The sequence below is a fragment of the Apiospora hydei genome, assembly GCF_038363865.1.
Source record: "Apiospora hydei strain CBS 114990 chromosome Unknown utg000002l_segment0_segment0, whole genome shotgun sequence".
In the NCBI taxonomy this organism is placed as follows: domain Eukaryota; kingdom Fungi; phylum Ascomycota; class Sordariomycetes; order Amphisphaeriales; family Apiosporaceae; genus Apiospora; species Apiospora hydei.
In genome coordinates, this window is record NW_027117361.1 from 3,499,238 (window position 1) to 3,524,366 (window position 25,129).

At 54.3% G+C, this 25,129-nt stretch overlaps 8 protein-coding genes across 8 annotated transcripts; 5 read left to right on the forward strand and 3 right to left on the reverse strand.

Annotated features, from left to right (window-relative positions):
* Positions 1–111: 111 nt before the first annotated feature.
* On the forward strand, positions 112–1,261 carry PG997_001106 (uncharacterized protein; the record flags this gene model as incomplete). Its single annotated transcript, XM_066805421.1, has 2 exons — positions 112–265; positions 336–1,261. The coding sequence occupies 2 exons, from the start codon at positions 112–114 to the stop codon at positions 1,259–1,261; spliced, it is 1,080 nt and encodes a 359-aa protein (XP_066675194.1).
* Positions 1,262–1,727: 466 nt separating this feature from the next.
* On the reverse strand, positions 1,728–3,474 carry PG997_001107 (integral membrane protein- variant; the record flags this gene model as incomplete). Its single annotated transcript, XM_066805422.1, has 3 exons — positions 1,728–2,573; positions 2,629–2,870; positions 3,162–3,474. 3 exons carry the CDS (start codon positions 3,472–3,474, stop codon positions 1,728–1,730), a joined length of 1,401 nt encoding a protein of 466 aa, XP_066675195.1.
* A 3,889-nt stretch (positions 3,475–7,363) lies between these two features.
* PG997_001108 (uncharacterized protein) lies at positions 7,364–8,614 on the forward strand (the record flags this gene model as incomplete). Its single annotated transcript, XM_066805423.1, has 1 exon — positions 7,364–8,614. The coding sequence occupies one exon, from the start codon at positions 7,364–7,366 to the stop codon at positions 8,612–8,614; it is 1,251 nt and encodes a 416-aa protein (XP_066675196.1).
* Positions 8,615–9,408: 794 nt separating this feature from the next.
* On the reverse strand, positions 9,409–11,473 carry PG997_001109 (uncharacterized protein; the record flags this gene model as incomplete). Its single annotated transcript, XM_066805424.1, has 3 exons — positions 9,409–10,745; positions 10,835–11,246; positions 11,336–11,473. The coding sequence occupies 3 exons, from the start codon at positions 11,471–11,473 to the stop codon at positions 9,409–9,411; spliced, it is 1,887 nt and encodes a 628-aa protein (XP_066675197.1).
* Positions 11,474–13,593: 2,120 nt separating this feature from the next.
* On the forward strand, positions 13,594–14,956 carry PG997_001110 (uncharacterized protein; the record flags this gene model as incomplete). The annotated part of the gene is made up of 2 exons (XM_066805425.1): positions 13,594–14,054; positions 14,116–14,956. 2 exons carry the CDS (start codon positions 13,594–13,596, stop codon positions 14,954–14,956), a joined length of 1,302 nt encoding a protein of 433 aa, XP_066675198.1.
* Positions 14,957–16,545: 1,589 nt separating this feature from the next.
* Positions 16,546–20,432, forward strand: PG997_001111 (meiotically up-regulated protein; the record flags this gene model as incomplete). The annotated part of the gene is made up of 5 exons (XM_066805426.1): positions 16,546–16,830; positions 16,903–17,765; positions 17,820–17,839; positions 17,895–19,051; positions 19,107–20,432. 5 exons carry the CDS (start codon positions 16,546–16,548, stop codon positions 20,430–20,432), a joined length of 3,651 nt encoding a protein of 1,216 aa, XP_066675199.1.
* Positions 20,433–21,176: 744 nt separating this feature from the next.
* On the reverse strand, positions 21,177–21,955 carry PG997_001112 (mitochondrial 54S ribosomal protein mL61; the record flags this gene model as incomplete). Its single annotated transcript, XM_066805427.1, has 3 exons — positions 21,177–21,486; positions 21,517–21,791; positions 21,917–21,955. 3 exons carry the CDS (start codon positions 21,953–21,955, stop codon positions 21,177–21,179), a joined length of 624 nt encoding a protein of 207 aa, XP_066675200.1.
* A 397-nt stretch (positions 21,956–22,352) lies between these two features.
* On the forward strand, positions 22,353–24,679 carry PG997_001113 (uncharacterized protein; the record flags this gene model as incomplete). Its single annotated transcript, XM_066805428.1, has 2 exons — positions 22,353–22,881; positions 22,941–24,679. 2 exons carry the CDS (start codon positions 22,353–22,355, stop codon positions 24,677–24,679), a joined length of 2,268 nt encoding a protein of 755 aa, XP_066675201.1.
* Positions 24,680–25,129: the final 450 nt, after the last annotated feature.

Sequence of the window (25,129 nt, forward strand, 5' to 3'; positions counted from 1 at the left end):
CTTCTCGCACATTTCTGCCAGCCTCTTTGTATTCTAGCAAAGCGAGCGTTTTAGTACGCCCCAGCTCACACAACACACGCGCGACATCAGCGGAGACACAATTATTGCATCATGACAGAAACGGTACAAGCCCCAGAAGACGCCGCAGCAGCTCGCGCGGCCGAGCAGGCACGTCTGCGCAAAGAGCGTCGCGAGGCCAAGATCAGAGCCGGCGGCACGGCGAGATTGAACAAGATTACCGGACTTGGAGGTGGTCTGCAACGAGGTATGACCGCAGAAAAAGTCGACTGACGCAACGTTTTGGGCCCTAACTAATAAACCACCCCCAACAAAAGATCCCGAACCCCAAGCTGCTGCTACCCAACCCGCCAGCACCACAGCAGCTCCTACGACGACAACACAAGCGACGAGCACGCCAACAGCCGCCGCTCCCAACCACGACGACCCCGAAGAAGTCGACATCTCACAACACTACTATGCGCCGCGCAAATCCGGCGGCGCGGCCTCGCTCGGCGACGAGCCCGCCATGTCCGAGTCGCAGCTCCGTCAGATGATGCTGGGCTTCGAACGGGCCGCGCCCCCAGGAATTGGCACCCCGCCGTCTCGCAACCCGTACGTAGACCCTTCTAGGGCGGGCACACCATCGGGCATGCCGCCGCCCATGCCCCCAGGAATGGAAGGCATGGAGAACGACCCGATGATGCAGATGCTGCAGAGCATGATGGCCGGCGGCGGCGCAGCAGGCGGTGGGGCCAACCCGTTTGCTGGGACTGGCATGGAGTCGCTACTGGGCGGGCTCGGTGGTATGGGGGGCATGGGTGCAGGCGCGGGCGACCCCAACATGCAGCAGGCGGCGCAGGCCGTGGCCGACAAGACAGCTAACATCTGGCGCATCATCCACGCCGTCTTCGCGCTGGGACTGGGCGTCTACGTGGCGCTGTCGACTACCTTCACGGGTCTCAAGAGCGAGCGCGACATGCTCGCCCTGCACGACGCCGACGAGGACCTGCGCAAGTCGGCCTCGGTCTTCTTCTATCTGTTCTCCTCCGTCGAGGCGATCCTGCTCACGTCCCGCTACTTTCTCGACAAGCACCGCAGCCCGCCCTCGGGCATCGCCTGGACCCTCGTGGGCTTCCTGCCGTCACCGCTGAGCAGCACCATCCGGCATGCGCTGCGCTACGGTCAGATGTTCAGCACGGTGCGCAACGACGCCTTGGTCTGCGTGTTCGTGCTGGGAGTATGCTGCTGGCTGAGGGCATAATTGATTGGATCGCGAGTGAATTTGCCAGGTGGACGGACGGACGGATGGATGGATGGACTGAACGACTGGTATGGATCCGTAATATGAGACAAGATGTGCTGTGCTGTGCACAGCTCTACGATTCTGTACGTTTCATGATGGTAGCTGCTGTGCTTCGTGTTGCCATTTGAGTTGGTATGCATGTATAATGAACGAAGATCACATGGTGATCGGGGCTGCATGGCTAAGTACACTCCAGCTTTGCCTTTTGATGATTAATATTAAATAAAACCAATAACATACGTACGTCTAGGCTGTTAAATCACGAGTAGTTCTATTTTACAATATCCGTTTTGTCAACCAGCCGGTAGCTAGCCTTTCTCCCGCTTACCCAGAATCCATATATATATTTACAAGGAGTAATACAAATCATGAACAGAACATCCCAAATCCTCATTTTATCCGTATGAATACTTACTTAGCCAACTTAGGGTTGCAGCACCGTATTCAGAACACTACCCAGCACGCCCCTGACCCGCGTCGGGTTCTCCAGGACGCAAGTAAACACGACGGCCGTGCTGGCCGCGAACACCAGCGTCTCGCGCCACTGCTTGTCGAGCGGGTAGAGCCGCGGCAGCAGTGTGGCCAGGGCGCGCGGCGCGACGAAGAGGGCCATGTCCTTGCGGCGCCCCGGGTTCTCGAGGAGGATGCTCCAGCCGCAGGCGAAACAGCCCGTGCCGACGCAGAGGCCGCCGTCGATCCGGTTGCGGGCTTCCGCGTCCTTGCCCAGGATGTGGGGGCCGATCCGGGTCCGGGCCAGGCAGACGCCGTAGTAAAAGAAGGTGATGAAGGCGCCCAGGAACGCCGATGACCGTGCCGCCGACAGGAGGGCGTGCTTGAGCTTATGGAAACTGGGTTTCCGCGCCACGAGGAGCAGGTTCAAAGGGAGATACGTGAACATGGACCATTGGAAGGACCGGCAGAAGCGCGACAGGGCGTGGTACTCGCAGGACGGGCCGCAGCCCATGTGCACGACCTCGCAGGGAAAGGGGACGGCTACGGCTGGGTCTCCCCACTGCAGTGGCCATTTGTACTCCCGGCACATGCCTTGGATCAGCGGTGCTTGGCCCGTATCTTCTCCGTAGCGCAGCTCCTTGGTGCGGCAGCGTTGGAGGGCTTCGATGAGTCGCTTGTCCACGGACGCGGCAGAACTTATCCACTTGTTGTAAGCCTGTGGTAATCTCGAGGGATAGTAGAACCATGACCACATGATTAAGGCACACGAGACAGCAAACATTGACGGATCAGCCAATCTCGAAACAGCCGTCTCAAACTGAGGAGTTGTCAGTGTCCAAACATAGAACCCCAAATGTAGTGCCGGTGCTTACGTTGGTCCATTGTTGGTTGGCGAGTCGCCGCGTCCGCCGTTGGGCCCATAGTTCGCCGACTATCACATCAAACGCTCGACAAAAAGCGAATAATGATAGATCCAATGTTCTGCCAGCATAGCTGATAGTCGTGGGGGTAATGTTTGATTCGTCGCCATTTTCTGCAGAAACTGTCTCTGTAAATCCTCGACTCGCCTTAGACTGCAGCAATTTCAGGCTGAACCATGCCGCAGTGAAGGTTGCTAGCCATTGCGATAATCTACAAAGCGAGGACCACGCGGATTAGAGATACCACAGAAATATGCAACGAACTTCCACTCGAAGAGTAGTTGTCAATGTGAGTATAGCATACCTCTTGCGAGCAGCAACAGAAAGTGAACCGGGTATACGAGTGCAGAGCCTCCGGACAAGTATCTAGCACAGAAAGTCAGTGACCAAGCTAATGGCTGACTACAATAAGCCACAGTGATGTAAACGAAGTCGTGTAAGTAATCAGCTTGAACCATGATTTCCACCTACCTCTAAAAGTGTACTTCCGCCAACTAGAGTTGCACAGAAGGCAGGGAAGCGCTGCGGATCAAGGCCGGTTCGAAGGATGCGTTGCAAGGATACCACCGCAGATTCGCGCGGGGGTTGCAGCGCGCCATTATCCGGACCGCCACCACTCCTGCTCTTCGCGGTGGTGGTAACCTGCTGTAGAACCAAGGTGAAGAGCCTCGGTACGACCACGGACGCGTAACCCAGGGCGTAGGCGCGTACCAGCGGCCTCAGAGAAGGGGGTATCGACCTGTCCCATTTCTGCGGACCTCGTCTGGCAGCAGACCGAGGTTGCAGCGAAGATGTCATTGCCGCGATATGACGAGGGTGCTGGCTAATGCACTGGTTGTTGGAAGTAGAAGGGAACGTAGAGTGAGTGACTGTTTTGCATGACCCAAGTGATAATTGGACAACATCAGGGAGGAGGCAGCGGCCGTGCCCAAATCAATCTCTCAAGGCCAAAAGAAATCGGCGAATGTCTCAACGAGAGTGATCCTGGTTTATCTCCAGACACCAAAATCCGGGGCAGGGCCTAAAAAGAAAGCTAATACCGACCGATTGGCGATGGTCCAGAAATCAGGGCCGTAGCAGCGGCCGAGGGGGAGGAAGAGTACCGGCAATCTGCAACAATGCCGAGCGGGGGGGGGGTTGGTCCTGCCAAGAGAGCTTTCTGGCTGAGGAGCTGTGTTGGATATGATTATACAGACTCAACATCCCTTGCCAATAAGAAAGAGAAAGAAAAGGGGTCGAGTAATCCCTGATGTTTGTCTGTGTGTGGTGTGTGTTGTGATCAAGCTTGGCCAACCGAGCTATGCGCTAGGAGAAGAAGGGGGTGGTGTCGAAGATCTGTATATGCCGCCAAGCGACTGCTATCATTTGCCTAGAGTGGCTCCGACACGTGCGAGAGACGCCTATACGGTAATCGGGGCCGAGCCGTAATACTGAAGCTGCACGAGGATCAATGCAAGCATGGCATGCCTGAGCACACTCCGGAAAGCTTGCCGACAATTCTGGACAGAGACGGCGGAGTACGATCGGATGGTCCGGGGGCGGAGGAGGGGGCAGCAACGATAGAGATGGCTCCTACACTGACCAAACGATGTGCCCATACATGTATATATCTGCCCGAAACGATCAACCACTTATAGACTCGGCATCTACAGGAGCATCACTCGATTTGCACGCCTGTCGTTTCTTTACATGAACGTACATAACTCGTGCATTCAAACAGAGTTGAGCCTCAAAGTTCCGATGCAGTCACAGACCGGGGGCTGAATGAGTAGAAAGAGATGGACGCGGTACGCGCAGCCGCCACCAAGATGAAGCTAAGGGGGATGTTGACGTGTTGGAGTGAGAAGCTACGTGCAGGCAAGACCAGACGCGTGTGATGGCTGGGGAACCCACGATTCTTCTTTCTCTTGTCGAAAAGGACCCGGGCAGCCACTTGGCGGCGCTGGCCTCATTCTAGGGTGATGATGGAATGACTACACAACTTGAGGAGTGTGCTTCTAGAGAATCGTCCAGTCAGTGCATAGACATTAATTACTTTAGGTACCCAACAGGAGGAGGTTCGCCTGATGGGGTCGAGACGGCCAAACGAGTGGTGAGGGCGCGATACGTCGATTGACATGTGAAAACCGGTGGGTCGAGTTAGCTAGGTCGCTTTCGACCTTTGAGCCTTGAGCAATGCGAGCAGTTTTATTAGGTATTAGTAGATGGGCTAGGTGCGCGTGAGGTATGGGCATTGGGGGGACGTGTTGGAGGAGGTCACCGGGCACTTGACCCCTTCGAGTAGGTGAGTCAGTAATACTTAGTAAATAATGGAAGCAGGATACCTCCAATTTACAAGCTCGTATGTTACTTATGCGACACGCTTCATGGATGTACAGGCGATGCCAGATAAACTAGCTCTCGAGATGCATACATGCAAGCAAGCATGCATGTAGGGCACTGCAGAAAAATCATCAGCTGCTGCTGCTACTGCTAGACTATGTACGTACTCGCTCTTATGTGCCCTACGCAGTCTTGTTCGACAAGTTGATAGAGGTAAGTACATGATGCATGATCTGTTTGGGTTGAAAGTGCGGACAAGCCCATTCAGTCTGGTGGATGTTCCTAACCCCAGAGTCCCAGTCTGGCCAGACGGTTCGCCGGGGGTACTACGGCGCGGGATCTCTGCCCGTTCGGGTACCTTTGCCATTTGCTGATCCGCGTCTCGACGATAATGCCCCCATGCTATTATTACCATCCACGAGAAAAACAGAAGATGGCTCGTCTTTCCTGGGGCTGGACAAGACCTATGCAGAGCCAACGTCAACTGAGACAGACGTGTTATATGCATGCTATTTATCCCAACATCAACTATATATTTATTGTAGTTATATCAGAGAATACATACTACATATTGACTGGACCTCAGTTCTATAATAGGTAGGATCAGGGTTAAAAGATGGGCAGTTGTACACTATATCCACGCACCATCTAACCTACTTGTACCTGCTACCGTTCTGGTATCCATCCACTGATCCAAACTGTCTCCCAAAGCAGCACCTCGAGCCGATACCTACATGATGGTCTACCTAGCAGGGCGTCGAATGAATAAACACAAGAAGTGTTTGACGTACAATTTTTTAATTTATATATATATAATATAGACAAGACTAGCAGCCACCTGGGGACTAGTCCCGGCGAGGCAGGACGAAAAGAGTTCCCACGGCCCAATAGGCTGTGGCTTGATTGTTGAGCTGCAAGGCAAGTGCGCCAGCGCGGAGTAGCAGGGGTCTTTTCGGTTTTCTCCAGCGAATGACCTCGAGCGCCCGGAGGAGCCTTTCGTTCATTCCCTCTGGATCTGCAAGAACTTGAGAGGTCCCGTCGCTTTGTTTTTTTCCTCGCGGGCCAACTTCCCATGCTTTTCATGCAGTTCCTTCTGGTCTGCAAGTACCCCGTCCCCGTCCTGCTATAGATTTCCAGATTCGAGACCCGGTCCGCCGCACCGCACCCATCAGCGCCCTTTGCAACATAGGAATACCATGACTTGCGCCGGCGGTGGGATCACTGCCGCCCGTCGCTGCTGCTGCATGTCATAATCTACGGCTGACCTTTCAAGACCACGTACTGGCCTGGCATACTTACATCAAATACTTCCAATACATACATACTTACTTACAGGCCTTGCTGACTTCCGGCTTGGACGTGGGACTCCTTCTCCTGCACATCTCTTCCCAATTACCAGCCTACCTACCTACCTACCTACCTACTTACCTACCTACCTACTCCATCCGCCCAATAGGGCACGGCAACATCCTGCCTCCTCCGAATCCCCAATTTCTTATACCCCAAATGTACTGGGCACCTGTGCTCTGTCCTGGTTTGATCATCATCTTTCTTGGAGCATCCCACGACCCTTCGGATATTATGCTCGGGCCATGACGATGTTTGGTACAGCAATGTGCAGCAACCCTATACACCCTCTGCCGTTACTGTCCCGATTCTGAGCACACAGCCGTTACAACCATCTCGAGCCAAGTCGACGACACCTCTATCCACCCCTCCGAGTCCGAGTCGGTCCCCAGGAGGAGCCCCTGCTACGCGTCCCGCCGTCAACCTTCCTCCCACGCGAGATATACTTTTAGAAGGTAGCACCTAAACCACTGCAACGGGGCGAGCACTCGCACGAGCACATGCCATTCTCGCCCGTTACTCCGCGCTCAAACTTCGACTACATCGCACCTTGCCAAACAACCGCTGCGCAGGATCTGGTAACACTACTCACCGTCGGGGATCCTTGCAGTCCATTGCCTTCCCGTTCTAGCCGGTCCGCCGTCCATAACGAGCCCCCTTCGCCAAATTTGACATCTGGTAGATTCTTGACCTGCTGCTGAATCTACCGTCTAGACAACCGCCGACTGCCCTCGAGTTTTTGCCGCTTGCGCTTGCATGACGAGTCCTTTTCGACCTCTACGCCGAGAAGAAGCACCCATGCTAGCAATACAGCATCCCAGGATGGGTTCGTCGCAGCCGCCTGACGGCGCAGGGCCGTTTGGATGTACGTGATATATTCGCAGACATTTTCCTGTGAGAGGTTGACACCGGCATGCTAACACCGCCCAGACTCGTTTTCCACCGATGATAATCTCTTCCTTCAACCCCGGAACCTGCGCCCGGAGAGCCACTGCTCAGCTTTGAGGATGATCGCCTGATGCGCACTTTCTTCAACCAAATAGAATCCAATCAGTATAGTGGTATAGCGTTCGGGGAAGGCCTCACCTTCAGTGACGCATGGCATGACCTGCCGCCGCAGTTCATGGGCACTGCGACGTCGTACGGACAGCAGCCGGCTCACCCTTCAATGTCTTCCGTAATAGAATTTTCCGATGCCGACGACTTCCCTAATGTCTTTCAGTTCGCAGCCTCTGCCTCTAGCCATATGGGCCCGCCGCCTCCACCGCCGCCGCAACGACAGGCGCCGCACCCACCGCTGCATTCGTCGATTGAGCACAGCACGCCTGCTGACGCTGCCGCTGTCTTGACTGCCCTCCATAACGGTCACCCTGGACGGTCGAGTAGCATCAGTCACGGTCACATACTTCCTTCACAACCCATGGGACCCCCACCAAGCCACCCAGTCGCTCAGCATCGGAACCACTTCGACCCTGAGCGATCTGGCTCCATGCACTCGGTCCCGATCCCAACGACGGTGGGACATATCCCAGAACAGCGCAACGGTGATCATATGTTTGCCAGCATGGCGTTTAATAATCCGCATATTCACAGCAACCAAAGAGCTGTTGAAGTGCCCGAGGACGTGCAATGGGGCTCAGATACCAGCTTTGGTCGGGGGCACTCCTTTATACCAGCATCGGAAAGAGAGACTGCCCCGGCACTCGAACACGAGCGCATCAAGTATATCGAGTGTCTACAACTCAGCAACAGCACATCGAATACACGCCCTTCGACTCCAGTGGTAAACGGGGAATCAAGCGTTGATGGCATACGCAATGGCCATTTGAACGGCGCGGCAAGAAAAGATTCCGACGTACTGCCCCGGAAACGACGAAAGAGCAAAGCAAATGAAGACGCCGCCGCTGATGAGGATGGAGAAGACCCATCTACTGCTCCTGCAAAGGTACCCGCAAGGAAGAGGAAGTCAAAGATCGACCTCAGTAAGGCGGAAGACACGTCTTTAGCGGAAGATACTCCCGGCAAGCGGCGGAAGTCCAACACTAATGGCGCAAAACCTCCGCGGGAGAATCTGTCCGAAGAGCAAAAACGGAGTAACCATATCAGAAGCGAACAGAAGCGACGTACACTCATAAAAGAGGGCTTTGACGATCTCCAGGAAATCGTCCCGAATCTGAAAAATGGCGGCTACAGTAAGAGCGCAATGCTGCAACTAGCAGGAGAATGGCTCGACGAGATGCTGAAGGAGAACGAGCTATTATCTAGCTAGCAAGTTCTAGCATCTGCACATCATGATGATATGCACCTATATTCGCTTACGATGACGAGGATGGAAAGAGGAAAAGCTTAAGCGGGAACTTGAACCCAGGTATAGGAGTTTACCAGGCTGGATTTGAGACATGGATTTGGGCGTCACCAGGAGCATATCGAATTTATATGGGTGGCCGTATCCATTTTTCATACCCTTTGGGGATATATGGCGGCGCCTTCCTGCTTTTATTTTTGATACCTTTGTGTCCCGGACAGGGGCATGTGAGCATGAGACACTCTGCTCCAGCGAATTGTTTTTATTTTCTATTACGGTTCCCTTGCAATTGACGAACGGATGAGAATGAAAGAAGGAGGCACAATCACGAGGGAGAAGAGAGAGCATCCCACCCCCGTTCCCCCTGAACTGCGTTTGCATGCTGTCGTTTTGTGGTGCTGCATCGCCAGCAATACATACCACTTTACACTAATCAATGAATGCCCTCGTGCCTGTTGTGTGAGGTTTTGGAAAGGACTCGGGAGCTTTTGTTTTGTCATTATGTTTTAAGATATCCCCCCTCAAAGATGAGGAAGAGCTTAGGCAGCTCGCGAATGACATGTTACCTGGAACATTGGAAGGCTGAAATATGGCGTGGATGTGATGGAATACAGCAGGTGATCTGGAACCTGATGGGTCTCAAAAGCAAAAGACTACATGTATATAGCCTAACCAAGCAAATACAATTCAACAATCCCATTGGCTCACGGGACCAGAATTTCCTTGGGTATCAGTTGGGTAAATTGGCTTCCATCTTGTTAATCGCCTAGAGCGTGGAATCGCCGGTGTGCACTCATAGCAAACTCGGGGGTGCGCTGACCACATTCTGGGCATCTTCGGCATTCACCGTCCTCGTCATCATCATCATCATCCCATGCCATCACCGTCCCTTCTGTCTCTATGTCTTCCATCTGCTGGTCATGGCTATTGTTATCATTGGCTATGCTTTCTGCAGCTCCTGACGGCCCCTGAGCAGCCTCAGCAGCACCGTTCTCGCTTGGGTTTTTGGGCTCCCTCGATGAGTTCGGCTTGACAGTGGCAACCGGAGCTGGCGGATCATTACTGTATACCGTGAACTCTTTGAGCTTAGCATCCTGGGTCTTGAACATCTTGGAGATATCCCGACCGCCGCCAATGCTGCCGTCTTCGTTGCCTGTGGGCACCATATTGGTCACGCAAATGTTGACAAGTGCTAAGTTCCAGTTCTGACGTTCGCTGTGGAGGCGTCGAAACAGGGGTAGGATAGCCTCGTGGACAAGGCGCTCAGCTACGTAGTCGATGCCATCCTTGAGACTGAATACAAAAGTAGGCAACGGAGAGTTCCGGGAACTGCGATTATAGTAATTATCCCGCGGAGGAGCCGCCTGCTGACTAGCATCTGTGACGCTCGGTCTGGACTTCACACGTGTCGACAGACGTATCGTCTTGGGGTACGCGAGCCACTTCTGGGGCGTCCCCGTCCCAGGTACAGCAGCAGACACACCCGTTAATGGGTGGCTGTTGTCATCATCATCTGCCACTACGAGGTCTGCGCGCATCCGTCGAATCAGAGAGCGAGATAGCGCCTGCAATTCCCGCATCAGTTCAGCTTGCGTGTTGAGCGTCTTGGTCACATACGTGTCCTCGATGCTGATCTGTGTCGGGATGTCGCTCGCCGCCTTGACGTCGGCGTTGTCGACGCCGTGGAGCATGTTCCAAACTTTGTCACCGATGCCCCGCTCCGTGCCCGGCCCACCGAGGATCTTCTCGAGGAGGCCGGGGGACATGCCGGGGTGCGCGAGAACCTCACGCGTGGTAATCCTTGCAGAATGCTCGTGATCGTGCGGGATGGCTTCCGAGGGCCGCTGAAGGATGTGACTTTCCACCAGCTGCGAGGTTTTGAATCCCATGCCCGGGATCTTGCGTATCTGCCATTCGGCCATGAACGCCAGGGCGTACCCCTCGTGGAGAATCAGCAGCGTCGTCTGGTTCTTAGGTTTATTTTTGGTGCCCGCTAGTTTGGCCAACACTTTGTTGGTAGAGACGCCGCAGGTGGAGGTATACCCAAAATCCTCCTCCAGCTTATGTCGTAGATAGCCGGCAAGGTGAGAGGCGACTAGTAAGCGTGCACATGCTGGATGATTCCCGAACGTAGCACCATCGGCACCTGGGCGTTTGGGAGGTATTGTGCAGCCGAAAAGGCACTTGCATCGAAGCTAAACCCCTTCTCGGGGTCCTGCTCCGACAGCTGGAAGAAGGAGTGCACAAGCGCGTGTGGATTCAGCAGCTGCACGTTGTACTCGACCATGTCGGTGACATCCAGGAACACCTCGTCGAGGCCGAGCCGCTCGACCTTGCGGTTCCAGGAGTGCGAGCGCAGGAAGGACCAGAGCCGCTTGGAGACGTCGCGGAAGCGCGTGAGGTCCTCGCCGTTCCGCAGCACCAGCTCCGGGCAGATCTTCTCGGCGTCGGAGATGAGCATCAGCTTCTTGACGCCCCGCGCGCGAGCGACGTAGTTACACGTGGCCAGGATGCTCTTTTGCTTGATGCCCAGGGGCAGTGCCTTTAGGGCCGGTGTCTCATTTTCAAAAACGCTGGCGTAGAAGCAGTCGTAGTCCTGGGAAAGATCAAAGGAAGAATATCCGGATTAGGTATGAGATGATCATGGAGCGGATCTAAGTGCGCCGCAGGTGTGGACTTGCTTACGAAGTGCAATATAATTCGGTCATCCTTTGGCATGGGGATCTTGGGTGTTGTTCTAGGGGTTTGTCGCATCAACAAGGAGTCGTCATCTTGCGCCATGCCCGGCCGTAACGAGGACTGGACTGTCTTTTGATCAGCCATAGGACCGAGGTTACTCAGTGGTAATTATGGCTGATGAGAGCTTGTGTCTCTCCGAGTTGTAAGCAGTGCAAGCCTGCGCAGCAATATCACAGCCAGAAGCTAGGTATAAGATGACTCTATTCGAGTACGAGGTATGCTTGATAAAGTCCGAAAATAAGAAGCAGTCCGTGCGCTTGTTTTAGTGTGCAGGCAGCGAGGAAGCAGTAAGAACGGTACCTAGCCAGATGTGACAACCGCCATCGCTTCCAATATGGGGTTGCCGGTATCAACCTCAATGCCAAAAGCTCAGGTGGTATTTGATAGACGTTAGGCACCCGCAATCAGTCAGTATACCTAGTGTACTGTTTGTTGACACTTGGCCCTTTTCTTCATTCTGTTTGTCCGATGACGTCGCCCCCAAACCGCACCACAGCAATGCGACACACTCCCGGGCCACATGGTGTTCATGTTCATTCCAGTCTGCCGATGCGATATATTTATATTTGGCTCCAAACGATGGATCGGGCGATCCCGTGTCTACTTTTGTCGTCGCTGACGGCAAACTGACATACTAGCAACTGTGGTCGTCGGCTGCTGAGTCGGGTCAGGAAGCTCGGGTCGGGTATGGAAAAGTGCCAATATTCTATTCTCATGCATGTAAGTATGTATGTATGTACCCAACCTACTTCCTACCCTGAAAAGTCGGTCGGCCGGTTGGTCGGTCTGAAGGCAATCACCAAAATAGTAACACCCTGTCGAAAGTCCGACAAGTCCGACCTGCCGGCCTTTTGGGCACTAGACCGACCAAGACACCGCAAACAACATAGTCCAGAAATAGATGGAGCACAGATTCGTGTTGTAGATTACTACACGTTTTACATTAACCTACCTGATCCACGACGACTCAATAAATCGGGGGCCCTGGCACTTGAGACACTCTTCGTGATGCTTCGTCTTCAGGGTGGTTCCCTAGTGGGGGAGGCCATGGCACATTGGCACCGCAGAAAAAAACATGCTTAACCTTGGATCTTGGTTCCCGTATATCGGACCAAACTCTCTCTCTCTCTCTTGCTCTCCCTCGCCTGCGCATTCCTTTCGACGTACTGCGATTCGTCAGGCCTGTGGCTCAGGCTCCCTGTCATCCGTATTACTGGGATGCTGCCCCATGGCACTTGACGACGATTCAGCGCCTCAAAGGATGCTCACCTTGCAATGCTGCTGCCGTGTGCCCCTCCTTCCTCTCTTACTCAGATGGGAAATATCTCCTTCCACCACCTGACTTGCCCCAAAACGATCCAATTTGATTGACACGGGACGCCACGAAGCCCCGACAAACATCGCCATCCCCGTCGTGCTCCTACGACTCGGACGCTCGCTTATGCTCGTGTGCGGGGAACAGGGAGCCTGCCAAAATAGACGCCGGAAGGATCGAGCAGTCAAGAAGGCGGTCGGTCCCAACAGGTCGTATGCGCGTTCAGGCCAGCGTTAGCCGACTTTGCGCTGCTGCTGATTTGCTTACTTGGACAAGGATCTTGGCTATAGGCCAGGGTCCCTCGGCGCTTGTGCCCTCGGCCACCATCCTGGCATCCTCTCCTCCACCCCTGCTCGCTTTTTATAGCCAACCAAACGGTTGGACGGCCTCCCAGCGTGCATGCCCGGCTCGTCAGCGACTGGCCTGGCCCCGGTCATTCTGGAGTCTTAGTCCCAGTATTCGATGTGACAGAACATATCATGCCCTCCCTTCGTCCCTTCTCCCACCTGTCCTTGCGCGTCTACGGTGTTCTTTCACGTTGCATCACGCATTAGCCCCCTTGCTTACCAGGCGCTTGTCGTCGCCCAGGACCAGACTCTCCTACCCTACCACCCCCTCACTCGGGCTGTCTGTCACCTGGGCTTCTCCATCCCTTCGATTGGGAACCAACACATACATTTTATATAGCTGCTGTTGCCCGTCCTCCTGCGGCTCAAGTGCCCTCACTGCTACTTCTACTTCGTTCCGTTCTGGTACATCCCGGCCGGCTGGGAGGTTACCCGAAAAGAGCCCTCGTCTATTGGTGCTACGGGCCGAGAAACCATATCGCAACCCATATAATACATCTGCATACCTACCCGAACCTATTGTTCGTTTGAATTTCACGGCCATGTCGAGTACCAGCACAGCCAAGAGACCGCGGCTGTCTCTCCAGACCAAACCCGCCTCAGGGACGACGGTCCGGAATGTGCGAGGCAGCAGCCTGGGTAAATCGGACCCGAGGTCACCGACGTCGTTTAACACTCTGTCCAACGTCTACGTGACAGCGATAGAAAGATCTACGCCGGTCCAGTCCACACCGTTGACGGCGATCAACCTCAGCGAAGCCCTGAAACTCCAGACAGGCCCCGAAAATGCGAAGGACTCTCACCAGCGGATACAAACGCCATTCACGGCAACGTATCCAGATACGCCGCTGACGGCCAATCCCATGTCTCCGACTATCCCCATGGAGATGGCCTTTCCCAGTGCTATGACGGCAACGCCGCCGCTCTCAGCCGGTTCCGTGGATCCTTCCGGGCCCAAGGTGTTTTCTTTCGCGCAAAAAGATACTTGGACCCAAGCGGTTCCGTCCTCGCCAAACCAAAGCAGACGGGGAATCCCTACAGCACTGCATGGGTTTAGCTTGAAGGCGCCCTATACACACCCACGAGGAATTCACAGCATATTACGCAATTCACCACTGCCCCCATCGAGTGCGAGAACACCAGTCTCACCGAGGCGGCAATCACTCCGGTTACAGGGAAAAGGCGGCGCGGCGTGTGGGCTATGAAAGCCCTTTGACACAAACGATCACGACAGAAAAGTACACCAAGTCCCACATCGACCTGCTCGTGGAGGAGGCGTCTCCCTTTTCGGCGTCGCCCATCGCAGAGGATGCGGAAATGACTCTGGACCTCACGATGGCTTACTCGGGAGACGAGACACGCGACGGAGGACAAACCCCTGGCCCATTTGAGGAAATGCGGAGGCGCATGGCCGGGCTCGGGACGGAGACCCCTATCTCTTCGCCCGGTCCTAGTGGGATCAAGAAACGCAAGAGAAAGGAAAAGAAGCGCAGATGGGTGTGGACCATTGGCCAGGAGGAGGAGGGTGACGACGAGGGAGGGGCCATGGCGGCGGTGAGGGCCGCAGGGGTCGCGACCCCCAAAATCGCACTGCCTGTCAAGAAACACCGCCTCTCTGAGCCGCTGACTGCATTCAAGGTCAGCGTCGAAGCCTCGGAGTCCGAGAGCGACGCGGCGCGGCCAGATGTGGAGATGTCAGACGTCAGCAGCATCTCCTCGGTCAGCCGAGCCACCACGCCGCATAGTGTAGAGCCGGACCTGAAGACCCCGACGGTTCCGGCCGCCGCCGCCGCCGCGCCGTCCACTGTCACAAACGACAACCGACTTGGTTCTACGGAGCTGATCAACCCCGAAACAGGATCGAGGAGGGATACGCCGATTCCTCCTGACCTAGTAACGAATTGAATCGACACTGGCATTTTATATAGTAGCATGCACAATTTGACCTTGAGGCTGATCATGTTTTGATTTTATATGCATGTGGCAAGGCAGATGGGAGTACGGACGGTGTTTGATACCATGGGGTGGTAAAATGTACATTGTTTTTTATAACGAAGCCAGACGAGAACATGCCAAATATGAACAGATACCATCGTGCATCCTCTCTTCCCACGCCAAGCAGGTGGATCATAGTTCATCAGGTCTAAACTCTCCGAAGCCCCTGGACAGAGTGGCAGGTATTGACGGGGCCAATGAAAGGATGTAGGGTGTGGTAGCCCTCTCACGTACTCTGATCGATGGGATTGTCGATGGCATGCAGGTGTTGTTTGGTTTTGCTCAGCGCCAATGACGCAAATCTAGATCCTTGTCGTAGATCGGCTCCGTGGGACAAGGGATAGGGAGAGGGGGAGGGGTTGTTCAGTCGCACTGATCCACATCGCTTAGCCCAGGATGTAAGTGCATCCATAGGGCACGTATATATGTATGTACATGGTATTCTGGTGGTGCCAGGTGGTGCTGCTGTATTCGGCAATCCAACGGTTTGCTAGCCATTTGGTTTTTACTACCTATCTTTGCTTTTGTTTGCTAGGCTGGGCGGTTGCTTGCATGTAGGTATGAGATATATCAATGTGGTTGTGTCATTGAAAACCTGCTTCGAGACTAACTGCCAGGGGGGATGTGGCAGCAATCAGCAGATCGGCCTTCCGAACAGGCCCCTCTAGCCCCCTAAGCACGCTGCTAAGTGCCTAGACGTCCCAGCGCTTCCAGGCGACGTGGGGTAATTCTTTTTCAGCTGCTGAGCTTTGAGCTGTGTATGTTCTTTGGCGGGTACCCACCTGTGTGCTAAGCTTGTTTTCTCCTCCCCCCTTGTTCTCCAGCTTTCAACTGTCCGGCTAGGCTAATGTTGTCTCGTTCAAGTTTACTTTCTAGCCCGAGCCCGGGAACACCACACCTACGTCATACATCGAAATTGCTGAAAGACAAGTACGCGTTCAACGGACTGGCGATGATGCAACAATCCGCCAACTTGGCACGAGTAGCAGTCTACCTAACTTAGCCCTTTGCTTTTTTTTCTTCTCAATTGTTGGAAGCGAGAAGTAGATATATACATACATGGACAGGCACACCAGCTACCCACCCCCTACCTTATATTCTTCCTAATATACATCTTCAACGGAGTCCATTTTTGCTCCCCGTACTCCCACACGAGTATCGAAGAGCTGACAGTTATGAGGCGAGTTGCTGCTAGCTGTGCTGAGCCTACTTGATCCGCAAATCACACGACTGCCGTTGCAAGTGCGTAAAAACTAATAGGTATGTATAGTTTGTCTACCAAGTCATGAAACTGACTCGTGCTCAACTGATATAATGGTTGCGATTTCTTAGCGAGAACCACAGTCGCCATCTGTTGTTGTGCGACGACACACGCTGAACGAGACGACCCCGCCGTCTCCAATTGAAAGATACACTCACTACAGCCGTCTCAAAATCAGAAACAATTAATTACATACCTATTCGATCGCTGGGGCCGCCCCCACAAGCCAGCACTCGTCATGGAGAGCGAGCCGCAGCAGCAGCACCAACACAAGCCGGGTGGTCACTACTCCGGCCGCAACCGTGTCCCGAACATTCATGAGTTCGTCGCCTCTCTCGATCGCGACAAGAGGCAACGCGATGCTCAAATCGAGTCCGGCAACAGTCCAAATGGAAGCGTCACTGACCACAAGCCCGAGGTGAAAAAGCCAAAGGGAAGAATCGTCACTGACCCCGTGACGGGGAAGGAGGTCGAGATTACAGATGTCGAGACCGATTTCGTAAAGGCTACCGACGACCCTATGGTAAGCTATATTGCATTCATGTTCTTCCACCGCTGTTGGCTGCAGATGACTTACATGCAACTCCATTGCTAGCTCTCTGTCCCAAACGCCAATCTCAACAAGGAGACCCCGGTCAAGACAGAAGCTACACAGTCTGGCGAGGAGTATAGAGAAGCCCAGGATGTCACAGCCCCGCCAGACCCAGTGGCCACGGGCAGCACCTCAGACGTCCCGATCCATGGAGAGAAGACGAACATCTTGTTTCACCCGACGCCGAGCGTCAGCTACGACCCAATGTACAAAATCATTGAGCGGCGGGCAACTATTCTCTGCGCTGGCATATTCATCAGCATCGTCCTGATCGGGAAGTTCTTTGGGGGCAGACTATTGGGCTTGATCCCCTTGGGCGCTGTCGTTTCCTCTGGTGTCTTCCTATGGATGAAGGACCTGGTCAGACAGGGCCGAGATATCGAGTGGTCGAGCGAACAGAAGCGTGGCGAGTTCGCCACTGCCAACTTGATTCCCGAGTCAGTCGAGTGGATGAACACGCTTCTCGGCGTTGTCTGGGGCTTGATCAACCCCGAGATGTTCTCGGGTGTTGCCGACACCCTCGAGGACGTCATGCAAGCCTCCGTCCCCGGCATCATTGAGAACGTCAAGGTTGCCGACATTTCCCAGGGAAACAACCCTATCAGAATCCTTAGTCTTCGGGCCCTTCCCGATGCTCATATGAAGGACATCAAGGATGAGATGCACAAGAACAACGAGAAGATCAAGGACCCTCAGGAGCTCGCCGCCGATGAGGAGGGTGGTGACTACTACAACTTGGAATGCTCTTTTGCCTACCATGCGAAGCCCAAGTCCAGTGGAAACGCTACCAACCCCCCAGAACATGGGCATGCAACTGATCTTCTACTTGGGTATGAAGGGATTGTTCGGTGTCCCTCTGCCAATCTGTAAGCCAGCCAAGTCGCCCAATACTGAGTACAGCTGCTAATACATATATGTAGGGGTCGAACTTATTGGCCTAGTAGGAACTGTGCGGCTGAGACTGCAAATGACTCCTGAACCCCCATTTCTCAAAGCTGTCACCTTCACCCTCATGGGTGTCCCCAAGGTCCAAGCCGGTTGTGTTCCCATGATCGAGCGTGGAGTCAACATCCTCAACCTACCCGTGATTTCCAACTTTGTCAACTGGGCTGTCAAGACAGCTTGCAGCATGTACGTGGCTCCCAAGAGTATGACTCTTGATTTGGGCAAGATGCTCCAGGGTGATGATATCCAAAAGGAAACAAACGCCATGGGAATTGTATTCATCCGCATCCACAAGGCAACAGGGCTCTCCAAACAAGACGCTCGTGGCTCCGAGGGCGGTGGTTCCGATCCGTACGTGACTGTCAGCTTCTCCAAGTTTGGCAAACCCATGTACTGCACGCGTGTCATCCAAGACGACCTGAACCCTGTTTTTGAGGAGACATGCGCCATCATGATCACGACCGACCTCATCAAGGCCAACGAGCAGCTCTCCATGGAGCTCTGGGATTCGGACCGGTCATCTGCCGATGATGTCGTAGGCAAGGTCGAGCTTTCGATGCAAAAGTTGATTCAACACCCGGGCAAGATGTACTCGCAGATCTCGAAGCTGCGTGGTGTCAAGGCTGACAGCGAAATGCCCGGTGAGTTGCACTGGGAGGTTGGCTACTTTGGAAAGACGCAGTTCCGCGCGGCTCTCCGGTCAGATGGTAAGGACCACAACCTGCCGGCCGAACTTCGCGACAAGAAGGAGCTGCAAGATGACAAGGGTGCCATCGACACGGCGGAGGAGGACGCCGTCATCCACACGCCGCCGGACCCTCTCTGGCCTTCGGGTATCCTGTCCATCGTCGTCCACCAGATTGTCAACCTCGAGCTTGCGAACGTCAAGGGCTCCGAGGGCGGTAAGCGGAAGGGCGGCAAGGAATACGAGCCTGCTCAGGACGCTGGCGAGATCAAGGAAGAGTCGAGCAAGAAGCTGCCGAGCCCTTACTGCACGGTTTTGCTGAACGATGAGCTTGTTTACAAGACGCGTACCAAGGTCGTCTCCTCCAAGCCCATCTTCAACGCCGGTACGGAGCGCTTTGTCCGTGACTGGAAGTCCGCCATCGTTACCGTCACGGTCCGTGACTCTCGCAACCGACAACATGACCCCATCTTGGGTGTTGTGCCATTGAAGCTCACTGATGTGTTGCAAACGGCCAGTCAGGTAAGTTACTACTGAAAACCATTGAAATATGTAAGCTTTTACTAATACTAATTAGTCAACCCGATGGTACCCCCTGGATGGCGGAGTGGGCTTTGGACGCATCCGTATCTCGCTCTTGTTCCGTTCTGTGGAACTGAAGTTGCCGCCGCCCCAGCTTGGATGGGATGTTGGCACCTTCGAGTTCACTTCGAACCAGATTACTTCCACCTACACCGACAAGGGCAAGGTTAAGCTCCGACTCCGAACCGGTGGAAGTTCTGGAGTCATCAAGAGAGAGCAGTGCAATGTCGAAGGCGAAACTATGAGCTGGGATATTAGCGGAAGCGACGACAAGAGCTACAGACCTAGACTGCCCGTTCGCCACCGCTACCGGTCGCCTATCTTCTTCGAGTTCCACTCTAGCGGCCGACGACATGTCGATGTCTACGCCGCTCTGTGGTTGTCGCAGATTGTTGACGGTGAGGACCAGGAGTTTGACATCCCGATCTTCCGCTGCAACAACGGTGTGCGCCTGTCCCAGAACTTCATCACCGAAGAGAATTTCAAGTCAATCCCCGACATCAAGATGGAAGAGCTTGGCCGCCTCCGGTTCCGAGCACAGTTCAAGGCCGGTACCGACCGGGATCATCTTCGGTTTGTCAGCGACAACGACTCGCGAGAGACCATTGAGACTTGGGAGGCTTGCTACGCCGAGGGCGTCCGAGAGGAGGATGTGTCTAAGGAACTCCCTCCGGTCATCCAGAAGCTGCATGATGACTCGCTGACCCAGGGTCGCGACGTCTTGGCTAATGCCAGCGAAGAGGAGAAGCGGAAGTGGCTCGCCAAGGACGGCACGGATTGGAGCGGCGCCTTTGGAAAAGACCCGGCCCAGTTCATGGGCGGCCAGCCTGGCGATCCCGAGGAGGACGATGAAGTGGAGGACATGTACGAGGACGAGGACTCGAGCCATGGCGATCCGATGTCGCCAGTCCGCGTCCGCCACCAGAGCACGGACTTGGGCATTGCCGACGGCGACACAGCAGGGTCGGCCCACGAGGACCTGGCGGGCCACCGTCGGAACTCTTCGTCCCAATACGCCGGCAGTAACCCGCGCTCGAGCGTCGACGGCGGCGAGGGGTCGGCGATGACACGGGCGACGACGAACCAGACGAGCAACTCGAGTCACAGCCGCAAGAGTAGCAGCAGCAAGAACCCCGTGACGGCGTACAAGGAGTACCGCTCTAAGAGCCGTGACCTGCACCGTCAGCACCGCGGGCTCATGCAGTGGAAGCCTATGCGCAACATTCAATTCGCCAAGGACGAGGCCAAGTACGCCGTCCGCCGCGTCACTAAGCTCGGGGCCCTGGACGGGCGCGAGCCGGATGTCGAGACGGAGGTTTAGAACCATACTATACCCAACAACAATAAGACGGTGGAAGTAGAAGGAGGCGGAGGAAACGATACCCGGTCATAAACGAAGACTGTCTTTCTGGCCCGTCTCTTTTGTAAGGAGTTTTAAAGTATGGTTTATTTTGTCCCTGTATCAGTCTAAAGGGGAAAGGGGAAGAGAAGAAGGGTGTCGAGTCATCCTTGTAAACGTAATACGGATGGGGATGGATCTATACAGACATGAGAAACGCAGTATGAGATACGAATAATTATATGCAATATTCTACCAACGACAAAGACCTAAATCATGAGAAGGTTCGAAGTGACATTCCACGTTTATATATACGGTTCTTCTGAAACTGTGGCAGCGATTCAAGGGATGGATAGAACTTATCAATGTATGTCCTCTCCAGCCACACAAATAATTCCTCGCGCTGTTGCAGGTCATCTACATTCGGCCTCTCTACATGCCTTGGCCCTTGCTGGTTGGTTGAATATTGTTCGTCTTTTGGTTTATATACCTGTACTTTTTTTTAATAATGCCATTTTCGTCATTTTTGTACAAAACGTGCGGACCCGTCCTGCCTTCCTCTGCTCGGCCCACGCACGATGTATATGCAATATTCTACACCTTGTCGTACATTACAGGCTATGCCTGTCCTCAGTCTGTTGTTCTCGTTCGCTTTCACAAGACCAACACGACCAAGGCGACCCCCTGGCCAACGCCCATTAAACTGCCATTCCCTTAATTGGTTGATCACTGGTTAGCCAGGCGAATGGCCTCGGCCTCCTCGCGCGCGCGGGCCAGCAGACGCTCCTCGGCGCGCTTGTCGTCAATGTACTTCTTCATGATGGAGCGGTCGATGGCGGCGCGGTCCTTGAGGTCCTCGGTCTGGCGCATCTCGTTGAGTTCATCGGGGCTGGGCTGCAGGACCGTGGCGCCCGTCTTCTGCAGGAACTCCTGCAGGATGGCGTCCGAGTGCTGGTGCTTCATCTCAATGGTCACGACGCGCTCCCCTTCCTCGGGCGGCGGCGCGGGGGCACTCGTTGGCCGTGCTCGAATGCGGCTGCTGCGCCAGCGGCGTTATGAAGTTTACTTTGGGCGCCGAGCCGGCGGGTGTGGTAGGGCCGCCGCAGCGGCAGCGGCTTGGCGGAAGTATATGGAGAGTGTGGCCGGGCCGGCGTTATTCGAGGATCGGTTGATGATCATGGGAACCGCTGGATTCCAGAATTTGAGGCGAGGTAGGCATGTTTTCCAGAATTTCCTGGGCCCCATGTGTCCGTCATTCCACCTTAAAGCGAAGTCCATATGCAGCCTGGAGATCTCCGGAGGGAGAATCGCCGCGCCGGGGCCATGCCGTAAGTTCAACAGCTGTCATCGATGTCAATACGCCTTCGTTCGTGTGCTACCGGCTTCTCTTTCGGAGGAGGGCTACCTTCTGCAAGAGACGAGTTAGCAAGCTATTCCCAGGACATTGGACAGTTGTGGCAACGTACGGCTTTTAATATGTTCATACGCTTTCCCGGGTTCACCATTTTGACTGAATTGGAGCAACGATGCTCCTCTCAAACAGTGAATAAGTGGCGGTTGGGCGGCTTCTGTAGCTATGTCACCGTCGCATGCGGTTGCTGTACAGTCGCAAATCGATAAATTTCCAAGCTCCCCGATTGAATACGGCCCGAAGGTTGATCCTGCCAGTGCCCAGGTGCAGGTGGTTCCAATGCTTCCAGTATCTTTTTTTAGGGGGTTTAGCGCTGGAAGCAGCGCTGGGATTGGCGCATTTACCCCCCCAGTTAGCTCTAAGCTCTAGGCCCCTCTTATCGCTACCGATAACACTTACTGAGCCCAGAAATTTTGGGAGCTTCACATCCGCTTCGTCAAAGGGACCGACATCATCTTCCTACCCTATGTCGTAGGCAAGTATAAGCAAAGATGCACCGTGCCATATCTACCAAATGGCTCGGGTCTTCTTTGAGGACCGCTGAGCGATCCGGTTCCCTTCAAATCCCTATATTTCTGTGCCCGGCTTTCGGCAACCGGTATCATCATAATTTAACACGACCCCGGACGACCTTCCCAGCCCATCTTCCGTCATGGAAGGCTCAGCGCCGCTGCCTACAGACGCAAACTGAGCCTACTGACAGTGCCTTGGTCGAACCTTCGGACGTGCCTGAGTCCGACCCTGTGCCCATCAGGGACCTTCCTACCCAATGTACAGGATGCGGCGCATTGTCGCAAACTTTCGCATCGGACCAGCCTGGGTACTATGATTTAGGTAGAAAAGCTGTGCGCTGGTACTTGGGACTGGAGAAGTCTAGGAGCAAAAGGGCTATCAAAGACCGCGAAGAAGAGGAGGTGTACCGGGATGTCCTCCAGCAGTTTGACGAGACCGAGATAGAGAAGCTCGGCTTGGATGTCCAAGACATTGCTCCTACTTTAGCAGCCCAGCCAGAACCCGAACGTATGCTACTTCCCTTGAAATTGCCTTCCGGAACTTGTGATTGACATGTTTGTTCGTAGCTCAAGAAAGGCCCCTCAAAGTGCCGCTGTGCGACCGGTGCCATAATCTCATGCACCACCAAACCGGAAACCCCATCTTTCATCCTACCATGGACTCGATTCGGGATACTCTTGCCGAGTCTCCTTACAAGTACAATCACGTATATCACGTTCTGGACGCCGCCGACTTCCCCATGTCTATCTTGCCTCAGATTCATCAACTCCTGGACCTCATGCCGTTGCGCACAAAGAACCGTCGTGCCAAGACTGGCAAGTTCTTCCATAACCAGAAGACGGAGATGAGCTTCATCATTACTAGATCAGACCTTCTCGGGCCCACCAAGCCTCAAGTCGATAGGCTCGTGCCTTATCTGAGAGAAGTGCTGCGAGATGCTCTTGGAAGGGCGGGAAGGGAGCTTCGTCTAGGCAATGTTCGCTGTGTTAGCGCCAGAAGGAGCTGGTGGACCAAGGAGCTCAAAGAGGATATCTGGAAGCGGGGCGGTGCTGGTTGGATGGTTGGCAAGGTCAATGTCGGCAAGAGTCAGCTGTTTGAAGCTGTCTTTCCCAAGGGGCGCATGGATTGGGACCCAAGTCGCCATCAGATTTCAATCGACATGTATGGGAAGGAAGTCACCAAACCAGACTCAACATCTGCAGAGACAGGGCGTTCCGAGGAGTCGGGTTCTGACTTGGGCGCCAAAATGGACGACCAGGACATGGACGAGCTTTCTCTTTTGCCCCCAGCTGCACCCGAGAGCCAATACCCGGCAATGCCCTTGGTCTCGGATCTTCCGGGAACGACAGCATCACCTATCCGAGTTCCTTTCGGAAATGGACGGGGAGAGCTCATTGATTTACCCGGAGTGGAGAGAACAGGGTTGGAGAAGTATGTCAAGCCGGAACACCGCTCATCACTGGTCATGCGATCCCGCATTGTGCCAGAGCAAATGGTTGTCAAGCAGGGCAAATCGATTTTGTTTGGCGGACTCATTCGAATCACGCCTCGTGTTCCCGGGCCGATTGTCTTGTCATACGCATTCACGCCTATCCAGCCTCACTTGACTGCCACCGAAAAGGCGGACGAACTCCAGCGGCAAGTCAGCGAGCTGAATGTCGATACTATCACAGCGCCGGGCACGGGTGAAACGATCAAGTTAGCTGGCTCGTACTCGCTCAAGTGGGATGTGACCAAGGAACGGTCAGGTCCTATCACGAGGAGGGATGCCGTGGGGTTGAAGGTCGACCGTCTGCCCTACCGCGTTCTGGCGACTGACATCCTCATCGAAGGTGTCGGTTGGGTGGAAGTGGTAGCGCAAGTACGAAAGAAGGATCTCTACAGCAGGCCAGTGGCAGCTGAAGAAGATCTATCTCGTATGGAGTCGGAATCATCATCATCTCGGGTTCAGACAGGAACGGAAGCGGGGGCGGAGGCGGAAGCGGAAGCAGAGCCGGAACCTACGAAAGCACCGTCTGCGCTAGAAAGGCTGGAGGCCATCGCGGAGGATCCGAGCAAAAGAAAGAAGAGCTACGTACCGCCCCGAGTAGCAGCTGTTCCGATCAAGGCCGACGATGAGCCGAACTGGCCCATCGTTGACGTCTACAGCCCCGAGGGCAGGTTCATCGGATGCCGCAAGCCCTTGAACGGGTGGTTGTTGAACAAACCTCTGGTCACGGCAGCCCAGCAGAGGAAGCGGCCCCGAAAGAGCATGAAGGGCCAAAAGAAGCTGGAGAAGAGTATAAGACGGGCGCAGACCGACTGATGTGCCACATCGCCGCTCAACTCGTGTACAACAAACAGACCATGACAATAACGACTGTATACAAATAATTGGACTTTTGTGAAGTAGGAATGTTGATCAGTGAAAGCCTGGGAAGGTACTTGCAGTGTCTGTACGCACTACCTAAGGTTTGGGTTAGGCAGCGACTAGGTTAGCTCCTGCTGATCCCGATCGTCCAGTGTCGTGTCCAGTCTCAGCAGGACCCTTGCCAAGCCTCCACCTGCCTGCCTCAGGTGCCTAAGTATGTTTAAATCCAGTCCCGAAAACCAGACAATGACGCGGGGCAAAAAAGAACAAGGCAATTCACCCCGCGATGTCGATTAGATAAACTGCCCGTCGCAAACCCCGAGACTCTCTCTCTTAAGGTTAGGTAATTACTTAACTTGCATAACCCGATTCCGTTGAGCAACACACTGTCACCGCAACACTCCT